At 49.0% G+C, this 16,923-nt stretch overlaps 1 protein-coding gene across 1 annotated transcript in view; it reads left to right on the forward strand.

Moving 5' to 3' along the window:
• LOC142020062 (uncharacterized) overlaps positions 1 to 16,923 on the forward strand; it is a 267,476-nt gene that overhangs the window by 129,207 nt on the left and 121,346 nt on the right. The window contains exons 57-60 of the mRNA XM_075007686.1: positions 4,003 to 4,038; positions 8,603 to 8,737; positions 11,845 to 11,964; positions 13,248 to 13,532. Coding sequence (XP_074863787.1) covers positions 4,003 to 4,038; positions 8,603 to 8,737; positions 11,845 to 11,964; positions 13,248 to 13,532 — 576 coding nt within the window. The remainder of the gene's footprint in view (positions 1 to 4,002; positions 4,039 to 8,602; positions 8,738 to 11,844; positions 11,965 to 13,247; positions 13,533 to 16,923) is intronic.

Raw genomic sequence — 16,923 nt, forward strand, 5'->3', positions numbered from 1 at the left:
CCCAGACCAGAGCTGCCACCCGGTTAGCCACCAAAGGGCGCAGCCCAGGGCCCTACCCCAGGTACTGAGGGGAGTGGGGAGACCCTCCCCCTCTCCTGCCAAAGGGGGAACTAGATTCTCGAGGTCACGCCCCAGACTCAACCCATAGACACTTGGGTGGGGCTGTGGACCCACCTAAGAGGTCCTGGCCAGGGGGCCTAGCCACTAGGCCACCCAGACCCAGGTGCAAACCGCTCACAATCTTTTTCACTTTCTGCTCTTAAAACAGTATCATCTGCATACCTCAGGTTGTTGATGTTACATCCTCCAATGTTTAATTTAAGTAATGGTTATTATGAAGGAGAAGGTACTGCCAACATGTGAGGTACTAGCAAATGGAAGAGTTCTTCATCAAGTGACTAAATTCAAGTACTTAGGATCCTATATCACATCCGATGGTAGGCGTTTAACTGAAGTGAAATGCAGAATCGCTCAAGCGAAAGCAGCATTTCAGAAAATGAGAAACATTCTCACAAACAGACCTTTATCACTGGAGGGCCGTGTCTACACTAGCCCCAAACTTCGAAATGGCCACACAAATGGCCATTTCGAAGTTTACTAATGAAGCGCTGAAATGCATATTCAGCGCTTCGTTAGCATGCGGGTGGCCGCGGCACTTCAAAATTGAAGCGCCTCGCCGCCGTGCGGCTCATCCCGAAGGGGCTCCTTTTCGAAAGGACCCTGCCTACTTCGAAGTCCCCTTATTCCCATGAGCTGATGGGAATTAGGGGACTTCGAAGTAGGTGGGGTCCTTTTGAAAAGGAGCCCCGTTGGGACGAGCCACGCCGTGGTGAGGCGCGTCAATTTCGAAGCGCCACGGCCACCCGCATGCTAACGAAGCGCTGAATATGCATTTCAGCGCTTCATTAGTAAACTTCGAAATGGCCATTTGCGTGGCCATTTCGAAGTTTGGGGCTAGTGTAGATGTAGCCGAGATCAGGAAAAGAGTGCTGTGATGTTATGTAGAACCAGTCCTCACGTATGGATGCGAATCATGGACTATCAGTAAACAAGTTGAGAAGTACGTTGAAGCCACAGAAATGTGGTTTTTAAGAAGGATGTTGTGCATCTCATGGACGACCAAAAGGACGAATGAGTCTGTCTTAAATGAAGCCAACAGCAAAAGAACAGTGTTAAATAGGATAAGAACAAGGCAGGCAAAATTTATAGGCCATATAATTAGAAAGTCTGCACTTGAAAATTTAGTGACAACAGGAGAGTATAATGGAAAGCGAGGACGAGGTAGACAACGTGAGAAAATATTGCATAGTATCACGTCATGGTTGCATTGCCACAGTACTGTGGAAATGCTCCAGAGTACTCGTAATAGACGGGGTGGAGGACCATGATCGCCTATGCTAATCAGCATGGCACAATGAATGAATGGGCAGCTATGAAAGTGGATCCCTGCACTACGGCTTTGCTGAGCGGTGTGGAATACAGAATGGGGTCACTGGTTAGGAGCTGTTGGATTCCCAGGCATAGCAAAGCTAGAAATGCTTTATTGTCCCGTTGGCTGACCGAGTGCAGCCTTTGCGCTGGGGTGTTGCTCTCGGCCTGATCAGGTGTGTGTTGATAACTCTCAGCTAAGCAACTGTTGCGGCACTTGAGAGTCATGTGGAAACTTACATGTGTGGAGAACGTCTACCTGCTAGCGAGGGCAGTCAGAGAAGAGCCATGTCCCACCTGTGTTCCTGTCTCAGTTCTAGATCACTGAACATCCAGGTGCAAACAGAAAGCTCAGTCATGGTCTATTAAGCAGCTGAAACAGAGAGATTTATGTATGTTGTAGAACTGGAAGGGACCTGGAGAGGTCATTCAGTCCAGGACCCTGCATTCACAGCAGGACCTGTCACCATCCCTGACCATTTCTTTTTCCCCCAGATCTAACCTGCTCCAGATTCTTGAAAGGCCCCCTCAAGCATTGAGCTCACAACCTTGACAAGGCAAATGCTCTAACCACTGAGCTATCCTTCCTCCAACACAAGTCTTTGAGGAGCCTAGTTACTGTATCCCAGAGACTACCTTTCACCCATTGGTCGCACGGCAGAAGTTGCCGGCAGTGAGTTGCTGTCAGAGACGATCTCCATCAGCAGTTCCCAACCTTTTTGAGAGGGGGGCCCATTGTAACAATTCAGGAGGACATTGTGACCCAAGGCAATTCCAAAGAGGGAGGGAGGACGTTCTCCCCTGGGAACAACGCATCCCTCTACCCCCCGACTTAAACCCCTCTCAGCCCCCAAACGCCGTCCCCATCTTAAACCCCTCTCAGCTCCAAAACACTCCCCGGCCCTGGCTTAATCCCCTCTCAGTCCTCACCCCACCCCAACCTCCAGACTTAAATCCCTCTCGGCTCGGGTGGCCAGATTTTTGGAAAACTTATGCAGGACAGGCAGCCCCACTCATGGGCTCCCCAGCCAGGGCTGCCTGTCCTGCATAAGATTTCCAAAAACCTGGGCAGAGAGCAGGGACCCTGGCAGACCTGTGGCTGGGGGCCAGCTAGTGCATAGAGCACTGGCCAGCTCTCAGCACCCCACCCCCAGGCTTAAACCCCTCTCAGCCCCCTGCCTCTCCACCTACCTCACACGGGAGTTCTGTGCTGCTGCTGTTGCTAACACGCTGCTCCTTCACTGGGATGCCACCACATCCTTCTCTGCCTGGCTCCCCGCAGCCCTCATACTGCCTTCCCCTACCTGGAGAATGGGCAGTTCCCTGCCATGCCCCACTGAAATAGGACTCATTTTAATTGGTTTCAGGGTGGGATCCCTCCTGTCGACGTTTAAATTGAGTTCCATTTCAGCGTGGCAGGGCAGGGACTGGGAGCCAGAGGAAGAGTCAGGTGGCAGCTCAAGAGCCGCAGATGGCTCCTTAAAGAGCCACATATGGCTCAGAGCTGCCCAGCCAGTGACCCTTGTCAAATCTAATCATGACCCATAGAAAGGGAATCCCTGCTTTAGATGGTGCTTCATCCTGCCATGAGGGCAGGAGATTGGTCTTGATGACATCTTGAGGTCCCTTTCGGTTCTAGTGTTCTATAAGTCTATCTGATTCTTGTGACCTGTTAAAGAGTCCAGTGGGACATTCACTGTGGAAAGAGCTGATTGGTCCACACATGGAAAATCTGTGGATGTATCCTGTTAGTGAGATTCAGGGTCTGATGCTATACCTGTATCATATCTGAGGCTCTGGTCCAAGCCAATGATGAAGCTCTCTTTGACTTCAATGAGAGCGGAATCCAGCCATCAGTATCTAAGGGCTTATCAAGTCTCATTTATGGAAATTATACTTGAACTAAAGTTATTTCCCTTGGTGGATCGTTGTATTGTCAAATTGCTTGACTGCATTTTGGTTTATTTTGAAACATATCTGGGAGACTAAATAACCAATATCAACCTGATTTATTGCTAAAAGACACTAATAGTACAATACAGGAAGAAAGGTACAACATGGTACCAGCTCCCAGGAGCCCGTTTTACGCAGCGTTCACCTTACACAGAAGTCTTGCTTCCAAAGTGACACATTTCAGTAGGAAGCGTTTTGTAGAATGATTTTAAACATTACAAACCTCTGTGCACATCACTAGAATTCAGCCCACCAGTTCACACCAATTTCCTGTTTTCTTCTTCTCTGCTTCCCTGATCTTGGATATTAGTATTCCAGCTACTGCTCTGGGTTGGTGCCTCCCCAGCCTGAACCAGGGCAGAGCATTAATCCATTTTGCCTTTGACAAGTTTTCTATTTTGTAATGCTGACACTGACTTTAGGTTTGAAAAGTCTTGTGGGGTACTTGACATGAGTGAACAGAATTCAGAATAATATAATTTCCCAACACATTTCTATCTTATTTAATCTATCAAGCTCTGTCTAAAGATATCTTATATCCATGCATATAATACCTACTAATATGATGTATGCTGCATCTGACATATGTTCACTGGCTAATATCCTTCTTGCCTATTTCAGGATCTGGAGAGACTTTTTGATGCATATGGGATCAAGGTATGAGAATATTTTACTTTGCTTCTGAATGTTTGGCCCAATGCTTCTAACACATTTGCTTCCTGAGATGAGGTTGTTACCATTAAATGCAGACAAAATCTAACAGGCCTTCCTCCTGTCCCTCCATCTGGTATGATGCTCTCACCAGCGAGTCAGGTCTTCCATTTCCACCACCAAAGCTAACGTGTAGTTACTGTTAGTCCCGTTCCTGGAACTAGATACTAATTCTCAGATTCACTTACAGCAGCTTTATAATGCAAAAGTTAGTGGGGAAGAACAGTCTTGTGATTAAGCTACTGGCCTGCAACTCAGGAGATCTAGGTTCAGTGGCTGGCTCTGCTCGAGATTCCTTGCATAAGTTGGTTCTTCTCCGTGGGTCTCGATTTCCCATCTGCAAACTGGGGCTAATACGTCCTTTGCCTTTGAAGGACTTGAGCTGTTGAGGGCAGAGCCTGTCACTGACTGTGTGTATGTGCAATGTCCAGCACAGCAGCAGTCTAATTTAGTCCCCAGCTTGTAATACAAATCATAACGAGCTAACATTGTGTGATGGAGTGTTACTGGTCCAAGAAATGCACTTACTGCTGCTGAGCAGGCTGACAGACACTGTGTGGTCCAAGTGGGGTAGCGTGTCTAAGAGGGGATAGGACACAGTCTGCACCTCCTGCATGTATATCTGTATGATGGAGATAGACATCTCCTAGAACGGGAAGGGACCTTGGGAGGTCATCTAGTCCAGTCCCCTGCCCTCTGGGCAGGACCAAGCACCATCCCTGACATCTATTTACCCAATCTCTAAGTGGCCTCCTCAAGGATTGAGCTCACAACCGCCAGTTTAGCAGCCCAATGATCAAACCAGTGAGCTGTCCCTCCCCTCATGAGCTAGCCCTCCCCCAAGATCTTGTAATCAGCAGTTATTTCTGTGACCTCTTAGAAAGCCAAAAGTCCATTCCATATGATCATCTGTGCAGCTGTTTCCCTCCTCTCCTAACTCCAGACCCTGACAATCAAGGCTGGGACAGTCAGAGAACTCTAAGGGCAGGTCTACTAATGTCAATCTAAGTTACACAACAACAGCTACATAAATATCATAACTGGAGTTGATGTACCTTATGTTGATTACCTGCGGTGTCTGCACCATGCTGGTTTGGCAGGAGAAACTCTCCTGTCAACTTACCTCACATGTCTCATTCCTGTAGGATACCAGAGCCAATGGAAGCTCATTTGGCAGTTGATTTAGTGGGTCTTCACTAGACCTGCTAAATCAACCCCCCATGGATTGATTGCCGTAGTGTCAATCCACCGGATAGCATAGACAAGCCTTAAGGGTGTTAAGTGCCCATAGTACCAGAGTTTAGTTGCCTACTGGAGTTCACCTGGCTTTTTCTGGAATCCCAGTCCAAGTTCTTTCCAAGATGGAAGGGTGTCCAGCAAAATTTCCCTGTTGCCAAGATGCCATTTCCATTTCTCCTGGCTTCAAATTTTCACCCAGTGTTCAACTTCTGTAAAGACACTGTCTGAGAAGTTCTGGGCCCAGAGCTAATACTCCTGCTTATAAAAAGGCACAGGTTGTACATAGTGTTTCCAGTCCTTGCAAAAATAGCCTGGGGCTGTGGGAGCTTTTCAAAAGGCTTCAGAGATTCAGGAGCACAAGTCCCACTGGCTTCCAATGAGGCATGTGCTCCCAAACCACTTAGATGCTTTTGAAAGAAAGCTTATCCTCAGTCCATTGTTTGGGCCACTAGAAACCTTCTTTATGCCAAAATTTTCAGCCTTGGGTGCCTTGGGTTAGCCATCAGGTTTAAAAATGTTGGCCTCAGTGCTCATCATCAAGGCGCTGGTCCTGACCTTGTGATTGGACAGTCAGGCCGATTACTTGAGAGTGATGATTTTTTAAGGTTGTAGATTGAACGTCTCTTTTTACAGAGAGCTGGTCAGAGCTCATTTTGTACTGTCAAACATGCTATCCCTACGTTCTGACTAGAGATAGAGAGCAGGCCCTGTCCTGAGGTGACTGACTGGCCCTGTCCTGGGGTGACTGACTGGTGTGCCTTTCTGGGGCAGGCCATGGCATATCAAGTTTGTGTGCCTCAATTTCCCTTCTTCAGAAATGACACAAATATTTCCAATTGTCTTTCTGAGGGCAGATGGCCCTGGTGGGCGTCAGACATTACAAAAGTCTCATGCATGTGAACTGTGAGAAAACAGTTCGCAACTCCAGATCTCACGACTATAACCCAGACAGTGCATCAGTGAAAAAGCCAGCATCCTCCACACCCAGGTGCCTAGCGCTGTCAGATCTGAGAGCCAGCAGATCTCACTCATTGCTCTGAGCCTCTAGCCCCCTCCAGCCTTGGCTGTCTGGTTCAGGAAGGTCAGCAGAGCAGCCTCTCCACCTGCGTCCTAGTAATTCCTCCTGCTTGCCAGGGAATGCCTGCGGTGCTTTCTGCTCTCAGCAGATTTCCAAGAGCCCTGTTTCTGCTCCAGTCTTCTGCTATAACAGCTCCATCTCACCAGCCTACTCCTAGCCAGGTCCCTCTGCCTCCTCTTCCTGCTTCTGGCTTGTCTCCCTGTCCCACAGGCCACTCCACGGCTGCTTTCTCTTCCCCTGTAGCTCCAGGCTTCCCCACTCCCAGGCCTCTCCCTTGCCTCTTGTAGCCCCAGGTGCTACAGAGCCTCTTAACTGGGGTGAGGTGATGAGGCACAGAGGCCCTGGCCTAAACAGCCAGTTCCATCTAGTGACAAATCCCCATTTCTGTAGCATCTGAGCATCTCACTGTCTGGAGTGCTTTTGCCCAGCACTGGTATCCCCATTGTACAGATGGGAAACTGAGGCACAGAGAGGCTAAGGCCCAGATCATCAGTGTACTGAGGCTCCAGGACTCCTGGGCCTAGGTCACAGACCGGGGACAGGCAAGATATGGCCTGTGGGGTCAACTGGGCCTGCCAAGCCATTTCATCCAGCCTGAGAGTGGGGGGAGGAGCTTTGTGCACTGCACTCTCCCCACAGCAAAATCTGTCTGCTCCAATTGGCCAGAAACTGGCCAATGGGAGCTGAGAGAGTTTGTTGGATGAGGAGGCAGTGCAGCACAATTTCTCAGCTCCCATTGGCTGGAGGTGAGCCAGTAGGAAGTGAGAGATTTTCCTGAAGGTGGGGGCAGTGTTTGAAGCCCACTTCACAGAGCAGAAAGCCAGGCGGTCTGGCACTGCTGGCCTGGGAGCCTGCCTTAGAGTGCTGGTGGCTGGGAGCTGCTTAAGTAATCCCCTCCTAGTCAGAGCTCGCCTCCGGCACCCCACGCCCTCCTGCCCCCCAACTTCCTCCCAGACCCTGCATCGCCACCTCCATCCCTTCCCCCAGCCAGAATCCTCTCCTGCACCCAGACCCCCCTCGGACCCTGCCTCCCAATCCCGAGCGCCAGGTCACAACCGTCTCCTTCACCCACAGTCCCTCCTAGACTCCAACCCTCTCCTGCACCCCAGTCGCCAAACCCAAGCTCCCTTCTGTACCCACCTCCATCCCAGAACCTATGCCCCCCCTTGCCCAGCCCTCGACCACTTACCAAAATCTTGGAGTTACCCCCCAACATCAAAATTACTGCCCACCCCTGTCAGAGACAAAGCCCCAAAATCAATGGGAATTAAAGGTATTTCTGCTCCTCAAGAGCTGGGCTTAGGTCACAGACAGAGAAGGAAACTGATCGTGACGTCCCCAAGCCCCTGCCTGGGGCCCAGCCTCTCTCCACAGCAGAGGCAGAACACAGGATGACAGCAGGCGAGACTGGAGAGCCTAGGTGTGGTCCACTCCCCTGTGGTGAAAGCCCCGGTGCTGGCAATTCTGAGATCTTCCCCCAGAAGAGCCATTCCGTTCGGTACTGGAATGTCCTGCAGGCGTCTCTCCATGTGCCAGGCTATGCAGGAGAGCAGGTGTATCATACTCTCATGGGGTGTGGGTTCTGGCCTACTCAGTTATCCCCGGGACCAGCAAGGGCAAAGCCTTCCCTAGGGCATAGGCCTGCACAGGCACCTGAAAATTTGGGGCACCTGATTTTCGGGTGCTCCTATGCAGCCATGCGTTCTTGTACACCTGAGAATATGCCTCTGCTGGTTCCTCTCTGGCCCCTCCCTGGACCTGCTCTGTCCTGTCCTCCTTCCCTCTTCCCTAACACGCTCCTCTCTGCTAGCAGAAGCTGGTTAGAGATGGCTCCTGGTGGCCAGTTGGACTACAGAGAGGAGCCTCCAGCCTCTGCAGCTCCGCTCTGGCCCCAGGGAAGCCCCTGAGTCCAGCTAGGAGCTTTGTGAGGGAAGCAGTGTGGGAGGGAGGCAGTAGTAGGGAAGCCTCAGGCCTCAGCAAAAGCCACGGGGTGAGGAAAGGAAATCCCAGGCCCCTGGCAGAAGCCACAATCTTGATGGGCAGGGGAAAGCCAGGCCCCCGGCAGAAGCCATGGGTGGGGAGAAGCCTGAGGTAGAAGCCTCACAGTGGGAGGGCTCAGGTGAGTAGGGCCCCGTAATTTGGAAGGACAGCCCTGAGCAGGGGTCATTGTTTGAATGCTCTGTGCTGCTGCAGTTGGCGCTACTGAAGGAACTGACTGACCTTCTCCTGAGGGAGGGGTTTGAAGCACTGTGCCCGCAGCCAGCCAGCTCCAGGGAAGGCAAGCCAGCCAGGAAAAAGGAGGGATCTACACAAGCGACCGACTATGCTGTGAGTCCTCATCCTCGGGGGAGTCCTCGGACTCAGAGACCACTGCGAAAAGGAGAAGAGCTAGGAGGAAAGGCAGGTGCCGAGAAATGGTTTGCTCAGGACTCCAGGGCCAGGAATAGAACCCAAGTCCTGCGGTTTCCATATCAAAATCTCCCTTCCCTTGCTCTCTTTATTGTTTTACTATGGCTTAGCCTGTGGGGGTGGGCCCTTTGACCCCCATGGAAAAGAAGATGGAGGAGACCCAGAATTCCGCCTGTAAGGAATTTCAGCCAGGATCAAACACGCTCAACCTTCCCCCAGTCAAGTCCCAAAAAGAACAAGAAAAATGAACTTAATTTAGTACCAAGTTTATCACAGGATAAAGAAGAATAAATTAGCAATGTTAATTTTATAGCATAACATGGCTATTTCCCAATCTACAGGCATTGTCTTTGCAGTTATACAGAAACATAAGTGAAGAAAACAAATTCTGTCTAAACAGGTCAGTCCCCACGGAAACACCCTGAGAGGAGACTCAGAGTTCCCAAAAGTTTAGGTTGAGTTCACCCAAGTCTCAGGCACAATCTTTGACCACCAAATCTATACAATCTGCTCTTTCAGAAGAAATCTCTTCCCTCTACTGGCTTGTAGGAATCTTCTGTTGGAATCCCTGGAGACTGTTCCTCTTCCTCTGCTGAAATCACTACTAGCCTGGCAGCTAAGCGACGTGACTAACCAACCGCTCCGTTAAAATACGGTAGACCCCTGACTTATACAGGGGTTGCATCCCTGCAACCCCTGCGTGAGTCACATTTCCTATGCAAAGCTGGGGAGCCAGGAAACTGATGAGAGCACCAGCCCCGATCAGTTTCCTGGCTCCAGAGGGGGGAAGGGAGCCAGGGACCAGGTGGCAGCCTGGCTCCTGGCACCCTCCCACTATCAGGGGCCAGGAAACTGACTAAGCACATTGCTGGTCAGTTTCCTGGCTCCAGCCAGCAGGCAGCGGGGGACCAGGCTGCTGCCTGGTTCCCAGCTCCCCACCACTCTGGGAGTCAGATGCGGCCCCTCCCGGGTTTCTCCCAGGTGGGAGAAACTGTGCCACAGCAGTTGTCTGCGCAGGGGCGGGAACACTTTGGATTTGCCCTGAACTCGTGGTAATGTGAGTTAAGCGCAAATCGAAATTGTGCATACCAGGGGATTACCGTATAGAGACGTAACAAAAACTGTTACAAGAAAAATACAAAGCTAAGAACAGCAAAATAAGTGACTCTTTCCCCACTACCATGTTTACAAACAGCTGGTGAATCAACTGAGACAACTTAACTCAAATAGTTTGGCTAAAATCAGACAACGTGCAAAGTTTACAATTAAAGTAAAATAAATCGGTTCTCACAGCACAGCTGTTGCCAACTTTCCTAAGGTAAATAAGCAGCCCGGCTTTCACAGTAAACCAAAACCGGAGCTGGTCCCATTTCAGAACCAGGCCAAAGCAAGCCAATCCCAAGAAGAACCCTAACGCTCAGGCTATGTCGACCCTAGAGGGTTTTGTTGACAAAACAGGCATTTTGTTGGCAAAACCCGTGGAGCGTCCACACTAAAAATATGTTCTGTCAACATACAGAACTCAGCACTTCTGTCAACAGCCTTTGTCTCTCCCCCCACGAGGCAGAAGGCCCTTCTTGGCAGAATCAGTCGACAAAAGAGCTGTGTGGATGTTCCGGGGGACCCCCCTGTTGACAGACAGGGTTTTCCAGTCACTGGGCAGCCCTGTCTGCTGTGCTTCCGGTTAGCCGTTCTGTCGTGAGAGCGGCCAGGCAGTCCAGCCACACTCTGTCACCAAAGCAGACAGACAGAGCTCTGGTGTGGCTCATAACCATGGGCAGTGCATGAGCCCTCCTGCTCCAGGAGGCTAGCCATGCTACGGCACTCCTTCTGCCCAGGGTCCCGCCCTTATCCTACCCCATCCGCTGAAGCTCCAGTGTCCCTCCCATCCTCCAGAACCCCGAGAGCCTGTCTCCCTCCCCACTGTGGTCAGACAAACCCTGGCCAAATCGCACCAGGCCACCCCCCAGGGCCAGCTCTGGATTGCCAGTCAGTCTTGGCGCTAGCCCCAGGGTTGGACTGCTGGCCGACCTCAGCGCTAGCCCCAGCACCAGGTGGCCAGCTGACCCATGTCTCTGGCCTGCAACTGGTGGTGGATCTGAGCTCCCACTCTCACTGGTTTTGGCACTGTCTTTGGGGAGAGAGGAGAAGTTTGGGTGGTGCCAGGGCTTGGCTTCTAGGAGGCGCAGCCTCCTTTGGCCTGTTACACCCACTGCTCCCAGGTGTAATCCGTTTCTCCTCCTAACAGACACAGCACACCAAAGCCTTGACTATTGGCTGACTGCTGGCCAAAGGGATAACACCCATTTAACCTAGTCATGTGGCTTTTTACCCTGAAGGATCCCAAAGTGCGTTGCAACCCCCTACAATAAATGGCTTGGAACCAAAACATCCCAGAAATGTGGGTGCTTGAAATCTGACTCCAGCTCCGACAGGCTTGTCTCTTGAGAGAGAAATGCAAAGCCTGGAAGTGGAACCCCCCGAGGGTGTTTGATATTGTGGTGCATATTTCAGGTTTGCTAAACAGCAAGCAGCAGCAGGTCTCAGAGCCCGGGTCTTCAAACTCCAGTTCACAAGGCGTGCACATCAGCACTAAGAATAGCCGTGCAGGTGTTCAGTCTTGGATGGGGCCTTGGGCTTCAGAGCCAGAGCTGTTAGTGCTGGAACATGAGCCTGTAGACCTGGGCTCTGAGACCTGCAGCTGCAGGCTGTGTCGGCATATGCTTTGTGAACTGGTGACCCCATCACTACTGCACCATGTGGTCCCAAACAAATGCAGCCACCTCTGGGGAGGGAGGTTGTCAGTCAGCAGTAGTATGGGAGAAAAACTTGACCAGTGATGCTGGAGCTAATCTGCTGTCCTCAAAAGTAGCATGTGTTCACCACACATAGCAGACAGCAAACAGCTGGTCCCATGCAATGCAATTAAATTTACCTGCAAAGGATCAAGGTTTCATCTGGCCCACTGGGAGTCCATGCTCAGATCACTCAGCTGGGTCCAACCATCTTTTCTTGGGATTTTTCAGGCTTCATTGAAGTATGATTTTTCTAGCAACCCTCTTACCCGTATAGAAGTGACTGAAGATGTGGGTATAGATGTCGGACATCAGCTTACGGTTCCAGCAGCTGTTGGACAACCTGCTAAGGTAACAGGAAGCAGAGGCAGTCTAGTAGGGTTGATTCATTGCATTTGGGTTTCTGTTCAGTCATTCCTAGGCTGTCTCCTTTGGGCTATATTCTGCTTCATGCACAGTGCCCATCACCCTGGTATCTGAACACCTTCCAAAGATAAAGGCAGTGGTTAGCATCTGTTTGCCCATTCAGCTGGTCTTTTCAATAGAGCCCAGCATTGGCCTGTTTCCCTCTGAACTCAATGGTAAGTATCCAGTTGACTTCACTGGAAGCAGAGTTTGGCTGAACGCAAAGAACTCACGTAAATACCACCTTTGGTGTTGCTACCTCCCAGTTTCCGAAATCTGTTACAGGGCTTTTCTTACTTTCTCAGGATGAAAGGCCAGCAACAGCTCATGATCAGGATTCCCCCCCCACACACACATACACACACCCTTTCCCCATCAGCTACTCAGTGACAGGAAGTGATGCTTGTAACTGGGACCAATAGAAATTGTATTCCTATTTGAAACCAGATACTGGTGGCTTTATCTTTCTTTGTTGTTGGCTGTTTCATGCACTCACTGGCAGAAGGGTGGGTCATTGGTTACAGTGCTTGCTGGAGTCTCAAGGTCAGTCTGTGCTCTGCTACAGACTTCCTCTATGACCTTTGGCAAGTCACTTTAGACCAGATTTTAAAGGCATTTAGGCATTGCTGCACTCAGTGACTAACTGAATTAAGAGCCTAAGCCTGAATGCAAATCAAAAGGACTTAGTCTCCTAAGTCTGTTAGACACGGCAACATCGGCCAAAGTGACATCTAATTATGTCTACGAATCTGGGCTTTATCCTCCCTTTGTTTCAATTCCTCATCTGTAAGTTGGGGATAATGGCATTTTCCAGCCCTGCAGGACTAAGATAAATACATGAAAGATTGCGGGGTACTCAGATAGCATGTCAGTGGCAGAGGTAGGTAACATTAACCCAATCGCGGCATGGCATCATTAAAACAATTTAGTACTTCTCTCGCACACCAACAACAAAGGGCTCTGCAAAGGCAGGTGAGTAGCGTTATCCCCATCTCATTCAGAGAATTGAAGTGACTCACATGAGATTACACAATAGAAGGCTGGTGGGAAGAGAATCCTGAGGCCCAGTTCCAGGCCCAGGGACCCATGTTAATGCAGGTCTTTGGAAAATGCCCATTAGCAGTAAGCCTCTAAATATGTTAGCTGTAGAAGAAGAGTGGTCAGCTCTGCCCACAGGTCAACAGTAGTTTCTGTTGTGCCTCTTCAGCCCCCTTTCTCTTTCTTGTTAGGATGTAATAGGTCAGAAGAAACCCCTGAGTGACAGGACAGGGATCATCAGTCCTGGTGACTACTCCAAGGTGGATAGAGTGGTAAACCGGAGGAGTTCATGTCAGAAACAGCCGGAGGCTGAGACGATGGCAGGTGGTCTTGGAGCTCTGAATGCAACCCAGCCACCAACTGGCCAAGAAGAGCCCATGGCAGGATGGCAACATACTGCTGGAAATACCTCTCTTGAGTGCCAGGAAGGAGATGGGTCTCTGGAGGAACGATCAGTAATAAGGAAGATAGAAGAGGTAACATTTAAAATCCCCTTGTACAGTTAGTAGCTTTTGCTTGATGTATTTTCCTGTGCTACGCCTGTAGTTGAACATCTTCTGTGGAATTTATAAACAGAGATGTTCCCTTCCTGAGCGTATCTTCTTATTAACCCCAAACAAAACCAAAATGCCCTCACAGACTCCCAGAATACTGCTTCTGAAGCTCATTGAAGTACCTGGCTCGAAGCCCCATTAAAAAACAAAAGGAAAGGTCATGCAACCAAAGGAAATGGGCGGATTTGCCCATATCTTTCTGGAGACACCAACCACACGGTCCGCTTCTGTCTAATGATTGCATGCCGAGAGGGCAGTATTTATAGAATTTTATTTCCCAGAATACCCTGCTCCAAGCCAGGACTGTGAAATGAAAGCCAAGAGATGTTCTAGTTCTCCTCTTGTCTTGCATCTCAGAGTAACCTGGACCTCTCCCTTTCTCTTTCATAATCATAGAATGCTAGAACTGGAAGGAACCTCAAGAGGTCATCAAGTTGAGTCCCCTGTCCACACAGCGGTACCAAGCACCATATAGATCATTCCCGGCCCGGCCTGCTGACTGGGGGGACAAAGGGGACTGGCACCCCACCCCCAGAAGAGGTGGGGCCAACAGTGGAAGGGGCAGGGCTTAGGGCAGTCAGCCAAGGACCCCACCCACACACACACACACTCAGAGCTGCATGCAGAGCAGCAACCCAGCAACCTAGTACTTCAAGGGGTCCCAGAGCTCCAGCTGCCCCAGTCATGGCAGGACCAAGCACCGTCTAGTCCATCCCCGATAGATGTCTGTCTAACCTACTTTTAAATATCTCCAGTGATGGAGATTCCACAACTTCCCTAGGCAATTCATTCCACTGTTTAACCACCCTCATTATTAGGAAGTCTTTCCTGATGTCCCACCTAAACCTCCCTTGCTGCAGTTTAAGCCCATTGTTTCTTGGCCTAGCCTTAGGGGCAAAGGAGAACAATTTGTCTCTTTCTTCTTCAAGGTACTTGAAAGCTGCTATCATGTCCTTTTCAGTCTTCTCTTTTCTAAACTAACCAAGCCCAGTTCTTTCAGTCTTCCCTCATAGCTCACATTCTCTAGACCTTTAATCATTCTTGTTGCTCTTCTCTGGACCTTCTCCAATTTCTCCATATTTCCTGAAATGCGGTGCCCAGAACTGGACACAGTACTCCAACTGAGGCCTAATCAGTGCCAAGCAGAGCAGAAGAATTACTTCCCATGTCTTGCTCTCAACACACCTGTTAATGCATCCCAGAATCATGTTTGCTTTTTTTGCAACAGCACTGTTGACATATATTTAGCTTGTGGTCCACTATGACCCCTAAATCCCTTTCTGTGGTGCTCCTTCCTAGACAGTCGCTTCCCATTCTTTATGTATGAAGCTGATTGTTCCTTCCCAAGTGGAGCACTTTGCATTTGTCCTTATTAAACTTCATCTGGTTTAACTCAAACCATTTTTCCAGTTTGTCCAGATCATTCTGAATTCTGACCCTACCCTCCAAAGCAGTTGAAACCCCCTCCCAGCTTGGTATCATCTGCAAACTTAATAAGCTTGCTGTCTATGCCAATATCTGAATGGTTGCTGAAGATATTGAGTAGAACCAGTCTCAAAACAGATCCCTGCAGAACCCCACTTGCTATGCCCTTCCAGCATGACTGCAAACCATTAATAACTGCTCTCTGAGAATGGTTACCCAGTCAGTTATGCACCCACCTTATAGTAGCCCCATCTAAGTTGTATTTGCCTAGTTTATTGATAAAAAGATCATGTGAGACTGGATCAAACACCTAAGCAAAGTTGAAATATACCATGTCCACCACTTCTACCTTATCCACAAGACTTGTTATCCTGTCCAAGAAAGCTATCAGATTGGTCTGGTATGATTAGTTCTTCACAAATCCATGCTGGCTGTTACCCATCACCTTCTTTTCTACCAGATGTTTGCAGATGAATTCCTTGATTACTTGCTCCATTATCTTTCCTGGCACAGAAGTTAAACTGACCGGTCTGTAGTATCCTGGGTTGTTCTTTTTTCCCTTTTATTAGATGGGCACTATATTTGCCCTTTTTCTGTCTTCTGGAATCTCTCCTGACTTCCAGGACTTTTCAAAGATGATAGCTAAATGTTCCAATACCTCCTCTATCAGCTCCCTAGGTATTCTAGGATGCATTTCATCAGCCCTGGTGACTTGCAAACATCTAATTTTTCTAAGTAATTTTAACTTTTTTTTTTAATTTTGTCATCAAAACCTACCCCCTCCCCACCAGCATTGACCACGTTAGGCATTTCTGCATCAGATTTCTTTGTGAAGGCTGAAACAAAGAAGTCATTAAGCACCTCTGCCATTTCCAAGTTTCCTGATATTGTTTCTCCCTCCTGACTGAGCAATGGGCCTACCCTGTCCTTGGTCTTCCTCTTGCTTCTAATATATTTATAGAATGTCTTCTTGTTACCCTTTATGTCTCTAGCCAGTTTGAGGTCTTGGCCTTTCTAATCTTGCCCCTACGTACATGTATTGTTTGCTTATATTCATCATTTTTAATTTCTCCTAATTTACTCTTTTTATATTACTCCTTTTTGGTTTTGAGAACATGCAAGATCTCGTGGCTAAGCCCAGGAGGTCTTTTACCAGACTTCCTATTTTTCCTACACGGCGCTATTGCTTGTTTTTGGGCCCTTAATCGTGTCCCTTTGAAAAACTGCCAACTTTCTTCATTTGTTTTTCCTCTTCGTCTTGCTTCCGATGGGACCAGCTCTCTGAGTTTATCAGAATCTGCTTTCCTGAAATCCATTGTCTCTGTTTTGTGGTTCTGCCTTTCACCATTTCTTAGAACCATGAGCTCTATAATGTCACAGTCACTTTCTCCCAAGCTGCCTTCCACTTTCAAATTCTCAACCAGTTCCTCCCTATTTGTTAACATCAAATCTAGAACTGCTTCGCCCAGTAGCTTCTTCCACCTTCTGATATAAAATTTTTTTTATCCATGCAGTCCAAAAACTGTCTGGATAGCCTGTGCCTCACTGTGTTAGTTTCCCAACATATGTCTGCATAATCGAAGTCCCGCATCACCACCAAATCCCGTGTTTTGGATGATTTTGTTAGTTGCTTAGAAAAGCCTCATCCACCTCTTCTACCTGGGTAGATGGTTTGTAGTAGACCCCAGCATGACATGTCCCTTATTTTTTACCCCTTTTAGCGTAACCCAGAGACTCTCAACATGTCTGTCTCCTTTATCCATCTCCAACTCAATCCAGGAGTGCGCATTTTTAACATATAAGGCAACACCTCCTCCCTGTGTGCCTTGCCTGTCCTTCCTGCGTAAGCTGTACCCTTCTATACCAATATTCCAATTGTGTGTATTAT

This window comes from Carettochelys insculpta, chromosome 1 (assembly GCF_033958435.1).
Source record: "Carettochelys insculpta isolate YL-2023 chromosome 1, ASM3395843v1, whole genome shotgun sequence".
Lineage (NCBI taxonomy): Eukaryota > Metazoa > Chordata > Testudines > Carettochelyidae > Carettochelys > Carettochelys insculpta.